General features: G+C 43.0%; 1 protein-coding gene across 1 annotated transcript in view; it reads left to right on the top strand.

The window, feature by feature from the left end:
* The first annotated feature begins 487 nt into the window (after positions 1-487).
* Positions 488-12,026, top strand: part of LOC144673038 (large ribosomal subunit protein uL30-like 1) — a 53,830-nt gene continuing 42,291 nt past the window's right edge. Inside the window, exons 1-2 of the mRNA XM_078535033.1 lie at positions 488-598; positions 8,000-8,163. Coding sequence (XP_078391159.1) covers positions 8,093-8,163 — 71 coding nt within the window. The 5' untranslated portion in view covers positions 488-598; positions 8,000-8,092. The remainder of the gene's footprint in view (positions 599-7,999; positions 8,164-12,026) is intronic.

Here is a 12,026-nt window from a genome sequence, read left to right as displayed (position 1 = left end):
GAACCTGTTGTTTTTCCTATTTGCACTTCCTGTGAGGTGATTTGAGATGTATTTTATTTTAAAGGAGCTGTTTAAGAGGAAATTATCAATAAAAACATGGAGAGTCTCTGTTAGAATGTCAATTGTAATGGTCTCACTGTCTTCATCTGCCATTATATCCTGGTCTATCCATTGAGTGACAGGTATTCGGTAGTGAGTCCCAAGCAGTATAGAGGTAGGGCTCCACAAATCAGATAATAAAAGCTGTGAAAGTTAGCCCATGTGGACTGTTGGGGACACTGCACAAACATTTCCTGCAAAGAGAGGATGAGTCCTAGATTCCCTTGAGGATTGCAAGGCATTTGGATAATATTGCAGCCTCTGAAACATTAAGTACAGCCTGTGCCTTCAACTCTTTGCTCTTCCTCTACTTTTGAATGTGCATTAGTTTCAGGTTCTAGTTTTGCTGACAAACTTGCTTTGTGCAATAACTCTCTTTATATTTTTCAGGGAGAAGAGGAAACTCCCACTTGTCCCAGAGAACCTACTAAAGAAGAGGAAGGCTTACCAGGCCATAAAGGCCACACAAGCCAAGCAAGCTTTACAGGAAAAGAGAAAGGTCTGGAATACTTTGAGGGCACAGTAGTTCTTGCAATCCCTCTCTGCATCTCTGTACCCTCGCTGCCTCCCCTCGGTGTGCCTGCCCCTCCCCTCCTGAGCTGTAATTGGGCTGCTTATACCACTGGAAACATGCCCTGTTGTTTCCCAGTTGTTTCTCCATGTCTGACTAATGAGAACATCCTGTACAAGGCCCTCACTGATGCAGTTGAAAGGTTCAAAGGTCTCTTTGATAGATATATCCCATGCTCTGTGGGCAGTAACTTTTTACACTAATGTTAGGTTCTCATGGAATCCTAGAAATTTCAGCACAGACGATCATTCAGCCCATTACCTCATAACCTCCCTTTTTAAAAGCTCACCCTTTTCCCATCAATCCTATGCTCCTCTTTGTCCAACAGAGCTTTCCCTTAGCCCTATTTGCCTGACACACTTCATTTCCCAGAACTAAATCAAGCAATGCTTCTTTCTTTCTTGAACTAGAAACAGACTGATCGACATAAGAGGCTTGAGTGGCTGAATAGCTGTCCCTATGTTTTAGTCCAGATCACAATGTTCCCTGATTTTTGCACATGTGATATCTGAAGATTTTTTTGTCCGCATCACTAGTAAGACCAACATTTATCTTTTAACACCCTTGGGAAGATAATGACGAACCATGCTTCCTTTTTATCCTTCTCACCAAATTGGGTAATTTCACATTTTCACACACTAAGATCTTTGCCCACTCACTTAATCTATCTATATCCTTTATAGCTACCTTATGGCCGCTTCACAACTTACTTTCCAACCTATCTGTTTCATCAGCAAATGTAGCAACCATACCTTCTGTTCCTATGTCCAAGTCATTTATATAAATTGTAAAAAGTTGAAGCCCCAGCTCTGATCCCTGACGACACACTAATCATTATGCCCTGCCAACCAGAAAATGACCCATTTATGCCTACTCTGTTTCCTGTTAGTGAGCCAATCTCCTATCCATGCTAATATGTTACCCCCTACACCATGAGCATTTATTTTCCACAATAACCTTTGATGTGCACCTTGTCAAAAGCCTTCCGGACATCTAAATCCAGTACATCTACCGGTTCCCCTTAATCTACAGCACATGTTATTTCTTCAAAGAGTTCCAATAAATTGGTTCAACGGGATTTCCCTTTCACAAAATCAGGTTGACTCTGCCTGATTACCTTGAATTTTTCTAAGTGCCCTGATATAACATCTTTAACAATAGCTTCTAACATTTTCCCTATGCAGATGTTAACCTAACTGGCCTGTAGTTTCCTGCTTTCTGTCTCCCTCTTTTTATGAATAAAGGGGTTACACTTGCTATTTTCCAATCAAATGGAACCTTCCCCAAATCTAGGGAATTTTGGAAAAATAAAACCAATGCATCAACTATCTCACTAGCCACGTCTTTTAAAACCCTAGGATGAAGTCCATCCAGGCCTATGGACTTGTGCCTGCAGCTCCAACAATTTGCTCAGTACCACGTTCCTGACTGTAATTTACTTGCGTTCCTCCTTCTCTTTCACTTCCTGATTTACAGCCATTTTTGGGATGTTACTTGTATCTTGTATAGTGAAAACCAATGGAAAATACCTGTTCACTTCATCTGACATCTCATGATTTTCCATTATTAATTCGCCAGACTCACTTTCTACGGGACCAATGCTCACTTTGTTAACTCTTTTCTTTTTTAAATATCTACAGAAACTCTTACTATCTCTCTTTCTCTTTTTAGCTAGTTTTCTCTCGTACTCTAATTTTTCTGTTATTAATCTTTTAGTCATTCTTTGCTGATTTTTATATTCTGTCCAATCCTCTGACCTACCCATCCTTGAGCAATTATATGCATTTTCTTTAAGTTTGATACTATCATTAACTTTAGTTAACCACAAAAGGTCCTCCCCTTGGAATTTTTCTTTCTCGTTGGAATGTATCTATTCTGTGTATTCTGAAATATCCCCTTAAATGTCTGCCACTGCATCTATATTGACGTATACCCTTAACCTAATTTGCCACTTAACTTTAGCTAGCTCTACTTTCACACCCTCATAATTCCCCTTATTTAAGTTTAAAATGCTAGTCTTAGACCCACTCTCCTCTCCCTCAAACTGAATATAAAATTCAGCCATATCATGATTGATGCTAGGGGTGCCTTCACTATGAGGTCATTAATTAATCCTATCTCGTTGCACAATACCAGGTCCAGTATTAGCCTGCTCTCTGGTTGGCACCAGAATATGCTATTCTAAGAAGCTATCCAGAAAACATTGTATAAACTCCTCATCTAGGTTCTTTTGCCATTCAGCTTAAATCACTGTCCTCTGAGGAACCGCAAAGGTAAAAAAGCCATAATGGGAGTTATGTACAGGCCTCCGAACAGCAGTCAGGATATGGGGCACAAGATACACCAGGAGATAGAAAAGGTGTGTAAGAAAGGCAAGGTTACAGTGATCATGGGGATTTCAATATGCAGGTAGACTGGGAAAATCAGGTGGTAGTGGATCCCAAGAAAAGGAATTTGTGGAATGTCTCCGAGATGGCTTTTTGGAGCAGCTTGTGGTGGAGCCCACTAGGCAACAGGCAATTCTAGATTTAGTGACGTGTAATGAGGCAAATTTGATAAGGGAGCTAAAGGTGAAGGAACACTTAGGAGGAAGTGACCATAATATGATAGAATTTACCCTGCAATTTGAGAGGAAAAAGCTGGAATCAGATGTAATGGTATTACAGTTGAATAAAGGCAACTACAGAGGCATGAGGGAGAAGCTGGCCACAATTGACTGGGAGATGAGCCTAGCAGGAAAGACAGTGGAACAGCAATGGCAGGAGTTTCTGGGAGTAATTTGGGAGACACAGCAAAAATTCATCCCTAGGAAGAAGAAGCATACTAAAGGGAGGACGAGGCAACCATGGCTGACAAGGAAAGTCAGGGACAGCATAAAAGCTAAAGAGAAAGCATAAAAGGCGGCAAAGAGCAGTGGGAAACCAGGGGATTGGGAAGCCTACAAAGACCAGCAGAGGACAACTAAAAAAGAAATAAGGAGCGAGAAGATTAAATTTGAGGGTAAACTAGCCAGTAATATAAAGGAAGATTGCAAGAGTTTTTTTAGAGAAATAAAGGGTAAGAGAGAGGCAAAAGCGGACATTGGGCCACTGGAAAATGACGCTGGAGAAGTAGTAGTGGGGAACAAAGAAATGGCAGAGGAACTGAATAGGTACTTTGCATCAGTCTTCACAGTGGAAGACACGAGTGACATCCCCAAAGTTCAAGAGAGTCGGGGGACAGAGGTGAATATGGTGGCCATTACCAAGGAGAAGGTGCTAGGAAAACTGCAAGGTCTGAAGGTGGATAAATCACCTGGACCAGATGGATTACACCCCAGAGTTCTGAAGGAGATAGCTGAAGAGATAGTGGAGGCGTTAGTGGTGATCTTTCAGGAATCACTGGAGTCAGGGAGGGTCCCAGAGGACTGGAAAATCGCTAATGTAACCCCCCCTGTTTAAGAAGGGAGCGAGGCAAAAGACGGGAAATTACAGGCCGATTAGCCTGACCTCGGTCGTTGGTAAGATTTTAGAGTCCATTATTAAGGGTGAGATTTCAGAATACTTGGAAGTGCATGGTAAAATAGGGCAAAGTCAGCATGGTTTCATCAAGGGGAGGTCATGCCTGACAAATCTGTTAGAATTCTTTGAGGAGGTAACGAGTAGGTTAGACAAAGGAGAGCCAATGGATGTTATCTACTTGGACTTCCAGAAGGCCTTTGACAAGGGGCTGCTCAGTAAGATAAGAGCCCATGGTGTTAGAGGCAAGGTACTAGCATGGATAGAAGATTGGCTGTCTGGCAGGAGGCAGAGAGTGGAGATAAGGGGGTCCTTCTCAGGATGGTGGCCAGTGACTAGTGGAGTTCCGCAGGGGTCAGTGTTGGGACCACAACTTTTCACTTTATATATTAATGATCTAGATGAAGGAACTGAGAGCATCCTGGCTAAGTTTGCAGATAATACAAAGATAGGTGGAGGGACAGGTAGTATTGAGGAAGCGGGGAGGCTGCAGAAGGATTTGGACAGGTTAGGAGAATGGGCAAAGAAGTGGCAGATGGAATACAAAGTGGGGAAGTGTGAGGTCATGCACTTTGGTAGGAAGAATAGAGGCATAGACTATTTTATAAATGGGGAGAGAATTCAGAAATCTGGAGTGCAAAGAGACTTGGGAGTCCTAGTCCAGGATTCTCTTAAGGTTAACTTGCAGGTTGACGTGGTAGTTAGGAAGGCAAATGCAATGTTGGCATTTATTTCGAGAGGACTAGAATATAAAAGCAGGGATGTGCTTCTGAGGATTTATAAGGCTCTGGTCAGAACACATTTAGAATATTGTGAGCAATTTTGGGCCCCGTGTCTCAGGAAGGATGTGCTGGCCCTGGAGAGGGTCCAGAGGAGGTTCACGAGAATGATACCAGGAATGAAAGGCTTAACATATGAGGAACGTTTGAGGACTCTGGGTCTATACTCGATGGAGTTTAGAAGGATGAGAGGGGATCTGATTGAAACTTACAGAATACTGAAAGGCCTGGATAGAGTGGACGTGGGGAAGATGTTTCCAATAGTAGGAGAGACTAGGACCCGAGGGCACAGCCTCAGAGTAAAGGGAAGACCTTTTAGAACAGAGATGAGGAGAAACTTCTTTAGCCAGAGAGTGGTGAATCTATGGAATTCATTGGCACAGAAGGCTGTGGAGGCCAGGTCATTGAGTGTATTTAAGACCGAGATAGATAGGTTCTTGATTGGTAAGGGGATCAAAGGTTACGGGGAGAAGGCGGGAGTATGGGGTTGAGAAACTTATCAGCCATGATTGAATGGCGGAGCAGACTCGCTGGGCCGAATGGCCTAATTTCTGCTCCTATGTCTTGTGATCTTGTGGTTCTTGACCCTTCTGCTCATGGGAACAATATTTCCCTATGTACTCTATCCAGGCCCCTCGTGATTTTGAGCGCTTCTATCAAATCTCCTCTCAACCTACAGTTTTTTTAAGGAGAACAGCCTTTCTTAATCTATCCTCTGAAGTCCCTCATCCTCGAAACCATTCTTGTAAATCTTTTCTGCACTCTCTCTAATACCTTCACATCCTTCCTAAAATATATTGCCAACCACTCGACATAGTATTCCAGTTGAGCCCAAACCAGTGTTTTATAAAGGTTCGCTATAACCCCCTTGCTTTTGCATTTTCTGTGTCTATTTGTGAAACCCAGGATACCTTATTAACCCTTTCTCAACCTGACCTTCCACTGTCGATGACTTTGTGCACATATATCCCCAGGTTTACCTCTGGGCCAGAAGCTCTGGGTTCCAATCCCACTCTGGGACTTCATGGCCATGGAAGGTGCATTACAGTTCCAGGCAGCAGGCAGTTGAGGGGGTTGTCTGGCCCGACTGTCTGCCTCTTTACCACGGCTGCATTCATGGCCGGGTAGCCCTGGAGAGGGAGCACGTGGTGTCCACCAGGATGCTCGAAGCTTTCCGTGATTAGTGGGCACCACGGGGGCTGGGTTGCATCATCACCTGAGGAAACGACATTTTAGTTTAGTTTTGTAAACTTCATTTCACGTTTTTGTTTTAGTTAAAGTGCCCCACCAGGGGCTGTCACCCCTCATTGATTTTTAGTTTAATTTATTGATTTTGTTTCTAAAAAAGGAGTATATCCCTAGGTACCTCTGCTATTGCAGCCCTTTAGAATTGTGTCCTTTATTTTGTATTGCCTCTCTTTGTTCTTCACATTTCTCTGCATTAAATTTCATCTGCCACATGTCCGCCCATTTCTGCCCAAGTCCTTTTGAAGTCTATCACTATCCTCTTCACAGTTCACAATACTTCCAAGTTTTGTGTCATCAGCAAATTTTGAAATCGTGCCTTGCACATTCAAATCTTAAATATAGATCAAGAAAAGCAGTGGTCATAATAGTGACCGCCTGGGAAAGCCCATAATATAATTTCCTCCAACCTGAAAGACAAATGTCGCACCACTACTGTTTCCCGTCACTCAGCCAACTTCATATCCATGATGTCACTGTCCTTTTATTCCATGGGCTTTAACTTTGTTGATGTGCTTGTTGTGTGGCCCTTTATCAAACACCTTCTGCAAGCCCATGTACACCACGTTAACCGCAAAACCCTCTCTGTTAACTGTCTCAAAAACTCAATCAACAGGATTTGTCCTTAACACAAATCCTTGTTGACTTTCTTTAATTAATCCACATTTGTCCAAGTGACTTAAATTTTGTCTTGGGTATCATTTCTAAATGCTTTCTCACCACTGAGATTAAACTTACTGCCATGGGGTTACTTGGCTTATTCTTACACCTTTTTTGACCAAGGGTGTAACATTTCCAATTCTCCAGTTCTCTGGCACCACCATTAAATCAAAGGAAGATTGAAAGATTATGGCCAGTGCCTCTGCAATTTCCACCCTTATTTCCGTTAGCAACCTCGGATTTATCTGTTCAGGTCCTGGTGACTTATCAACTATAGGTGCAGCCAGCCTTTTTAATACTTCCTCCTTATCAATTTTTAACCTACCTAGTGTCTCAACTACCACTTCCTTCACGCTGATTTTAGAAGCATCTTCTTTGGTAAAGACAGATGCAAAGTACTAGTATCTTAGCCATGCCCTTTGCCTCCATGAATAAATCGCCTTTTTAGTCCTTAATTGGCCCCACTTGTCCATTTACCACCATTATTCCTTTAGAAGACTTTGGATTCCTTTTTATGTTAGCTGCTGGTCTCTTCTTATACTCTAATTTTCTTACCTAAAGGACATTCGTGAATCAAATGGTTTTTAATGACTACTCAGCAGTTTTGTGGTAACTATTACTGGCATTAGCTTCTCATTTTGGGTTTTATTTAATCGAACTTAATTCCCCAGCTGACTTGATGGGATTTTAACTTGTGTTTCAGAATCATTAGCCTCAGGATTGCTAGTCCAGGAACACTGATTCACGATGCTATTATACCCAAATACAAAGATGGTTGAAATATCTTAAGCCTATTCTCTGTCTCAATGGTGGCACTCTTTCCTGAGTCAGATTGTACAACACGAGCATAGTATTAAGGGAGTGCTGCATTGGTCTTTCAGATGAGGTGTTAAATGAGGCCTTGTCTGGGAAAGTAGCCAATTGGGCGTAAGACATGGAGAGAGTAGCCAATCTGAGTGTTTTATGAGGAATGTTGCCTAAAATTGCAAAGGATGTACCTGATTGTGCACCATACACAACTTTTCAAAATAACTGATGAATTTTAATTGAGACTTAAGAGTTGATATTTAAAATGTTCTTGAGTCGGGCACTGAACTCTTTGTACATTGATTCTAATTTAGATTTGAATTGCACTTGTATCATTTCAGCTTCAGAAGGGGAAGCAGATTCGGTTTAAACGAGTTGAGAATTTTATAAGAGACTCCAGGCGGAAATACCACGATGAAGTGCGGTTTGTTCGAATGGCAAAAAAGCCGGGTCAGACTGAAGTGCCCGTGGGACAGAAGTTGGTGTTTGCAGTGCGGCTCAGACCGTGAGTATCATCCAGAGATGAGAAATTTCTTCCATTTGGCGGATTTCTGACATTGGCATCTTGGAATTCTGCCATTTTAAATATATGTTCTGACCTTCAGAGCTAGTCTAAGGTATGGGGGTTTAAAAAATGCAACTTTGCTGTCAGACGCTGGCAAAGTGATAATGACACTGGACTAGCAATCCAGAGGCCCAGGCAAATGCGCTGAGAGCGTGGGTTCAATTCCCACCACAACAGCAGGCGAAATTTCAATTCAATTCATACAATGTGGAATTGAAAGCTAATCTCAGCCAGTGAAACTATCATCGATTGTTGTGAAAACACATCTGGTTCACAAATTCAGTAATGTCCTTCAGGGAAGGAAATCTGCCATGCTTATCTGTTCTGGCATACATGTGACTCAAGATCAACAGTAATGTGATTGACTTTTAACTGCCCTCTGCGATGACCTGGCAAGCCACTCAGTTTGGGGGCAATTAGGGATAGGCAACATATGCTGGCCTTGCTAGCAATGCCCACATCTCATGAAAGAATAAGAGAACAGTCAGGGAGAGGAGGAACTGACTGCAGAGTTGTGATTGGAGCAACAGCAAGCACAGGAGGCAGGGAACCTTTGTACAAGAAGGAGCATTGTTTTTGCCAGTCCTGCTAGGCATGGTCCTGCCTGGCCCCTCACCCTCTTATTCCTTCTACCTCCATTCCCTCACACCCTCCCACCTCACACCCGCATCACCTTCCCTCTACCCTTTCACACCACTCTCACAGCCCTCTGCCCCACTTCCTCCCACCATCTGCCCCGCTCCCGATTCTCTCTTCTCCCCCTCTCTCCACCCCTCTGCCCTGCCCCAGCCCTCTCCGCCCACCCTCCTCTCTGCGTTCTCCTCCCCTACATCCCTATCTCACTCCTGTCTCCCACCCCACCCATCTCTCAACTTCCCCCCCACCCACCCAAAACCTTGACCGTGTCACCCGGAAGACTGTCCTCACACCTGCCCCTTCTCTCGCTCTCCTCCCTTCCCCCCCCCCCCCCCCAAAGGTCTGGTCTCCCTCCCACTACTCTCTGCGTCCCCGTTGGTGCAAAGATGTTATTGACTAATGTCCGATCTTTACTTCAGTCAGCTAAATATGTTTGGTTTTGGCAGGATTCATGGGGTCAGTCCAAAGGTGCGGAAAATTGTTCAGATGTTGAGGCTTCGCAAACTCTACAGTGGGACCTTTGTCAAATTGAACAAGACATCATTGAAAATGCTGAAAATGGTGGAGCCCTACGTTGCCTGGGGGTAAGGATCCCCATGAATCTGACATCTTGCTGTTCGGTTTACTCATGAACTGTTGATTTGCATGTTATAGACACCACGACAACAAAAACCCAGGTTCCAAAGGACCTATTACCTGATCAATGTTATATTTGCCTGAATGTAAGATTGTTCTTCAAGAATAGAAGGAAACTTGTTGTCATAAAATCACTAATCCCAGACAGCATTTTTCCATGAAATGCTGCCTAAAGATATATTGCTGCTAAAATTTCTCCTACCACAATCACTGTAACCTATTTGTCAATGATTGGTTGTAAATTGAGTCAGTGTTCAAGATTCGGAGTTGTGCAACTCCGAATATGACCATCATTTAGCTCAGAAATGTATGCAGAATCTGTGCATAAAATGCATTTTTCTTAACCTCTTCAATAGTGAGCAGAATAGCACAGTATCAGATGTGTTGTTTACTCAGTGTCTTTGCTGCATTGCTCTGACTTATTCAAAGGTACTGTGTCTGATTTGCTCAGTGTCCTCTCTCACTAAGTGGTTTGGTACATTAGTTGTGCAGTTTTTTGTTCCTTAGCACTGAATAAATTGCAGTGGTTGTAGCTTTGATCACTTTTATATTCACAACTACATCCCATGATGAGTATTTGGCACTGGTAAGGCCAGAGTTGCCCATCCCTAATTTGAATTGTTGCAGTCCGTGTGGTCCATGTAGACATACAGTGCTGTTAGGTATGGAGTTTGATGATTTTGACCCAGCAACAATGAAGGAACAGGTTTATAGTTCCAAGTCATAAGGTGATCTGTAATGTGGAGTGAAATTAGAAAGTGGTGCTTTTCCATGCATCTGCCTGTTCTTGTAGATGTTCGAGGTCATGGGTCTGAAAGGTGTTCTTGAAGCTTGCCATGGCATGTTGCTGTGGTGCATCTTGTACATGGTATACACTGTCAGTGGTGGAGGGAATGAATGTTTAAGGTGGTGGTTTGGGTGCCAATTATCTGGGTGGCTTTGTCTTGGATAGGTATCATCTTTTTTGAGTGCTGTTGGAGTTGTGCCCAACCAGGCAAGTATTCCAACACACTTCTGATTTGTGCATTGTAGATGGTGGAGAGGCTTTAGGAGTCAGGAGGTGAATTGCCCACTACAGAATTCCCATCCTCTGACCCGTTCTTGTAGCCAACAGTGTTTATGTGGCTGTTCCAGGTAAATTTCTGGTCACCAGTGATCCCAGGTAGATGGTGGGGGGTTCAGAGATGGAAGGTGGTTAGATACTCTCTTTTTGGAGATGGTCATTGTCTGACAGTTGTGTGGCATAATTGTTAGTTGCCTCTTATCTGCCCAAACCTAAATGTTGTCCAGATCTTGCTGCATGCGGGCACGGACTGTTTCAGGATCTGAGGAATCACGAATGGAACTGAACATTGTACAATCATCAGCGAACGTTCCTACTTCTGACCTTATGATGAGGGAAAGCCATTGATGAAACTGTTGTAGATAGGGCACTACCCTGAGGAATGCTGGTAGTGATGCCTTGGGGCTGATAAGATTGGCCTACAACAACCACCACCATCTTCCTTTGTGCTTGGTAATACTCCAGCCAGTGAAGAAATCTTTCCTCTGATAATCATTGACTTTAGTTTTACAGGACTCCTTGTTCCCACACTTGGTCATGTCCAGCTTGATGCCAAGGACACTCATTCTTACCTCACCTCTGGAATTCAGCTCTTTTGCCCATATTTAAACCAAGGCTGTAACAAGGTCTGGAGCCAATTGGTCATAGAATCATTACAACACAGAAGTAGTCCATTCAGCCCATTGAGTCCATGCCAGCTCCTTATTCAACAGTCCAATCAGTCCCCACCCTATCCCTGTAACCCGGCAAGTTTATTTTCCCCCAGGCGCCCATCCAATTTCCTTTAGAAATTATTGATTGTCTCTGCTTCCAATACCCTCCTAGACAGCAAGTTCCAGGTGATTGCTACTTGTTGCAATAAAAAAATGTTCTTCCTCACAATCCCCCTACATCTGTTGCCCAAAACCTTAAATCTATGTACTCTAATCCTTTTACAATCAACTAATGAGAGCAGCTTTTCTTTGTCTACTGTTTCTAAACCTGTCAAAATCTTGTACACTTCTATCAAATATCCCTTCAATTTTATGTGGTACGTTGTCAAAAAACGTTTTCTTAAACATCCATTTGCTTTCACTCCATCAACCTTTTCTGTTTCTTCATCAAAATATTTACTTTGATTAGTCAAACACAATCTGCCTTTTACTAACCCATACTGGCTCTCCTTAATAACTCAAACCTCGCCAAGTGCCTGTTGGTTTTCTTCCTCCCGCCCCCTGATTATTGTTTCTTAAACTTTAACAACCATTGATGTCAAACTCAACAGCTTGAGGTACTAGGTATGTCCTTACACCCTTTCTTGAATAAGGGTGTTAACATGTGTAACACTTCAATTCTCTGATGCCTTGCCCGTATCTAGGGAAGACTGGACGATTATGGAAAACCCTTACACTGTCTCCACTCCCACTTTAGCAACCTGGGATGCAAACCAGGCCACTATATCCACTCTGAGCATAACCAGCCTTTCCAG

Source organism: Cetorhinus maximus, unplaced genomic scaffold (assembly GCF_964194155.1).
Source record: "Cetorhinus maximus unplaced genomic scaffold, sCetMax3.hap1.1 HAP1_SCAFFOLD_214, whole genome shotgun sequence".
Lineage (NCBI taxonomy): Eukaryota > Metazoa > Chordata > Chondrichthyes > Lamniformes > Cetorhinidae > Cetorhinus > Cetorhinus maximus.
Note: the sequence above shows the minus strand (reverse complement) of the source record. Positions and strands in the feature narration are given on the sequence as shown.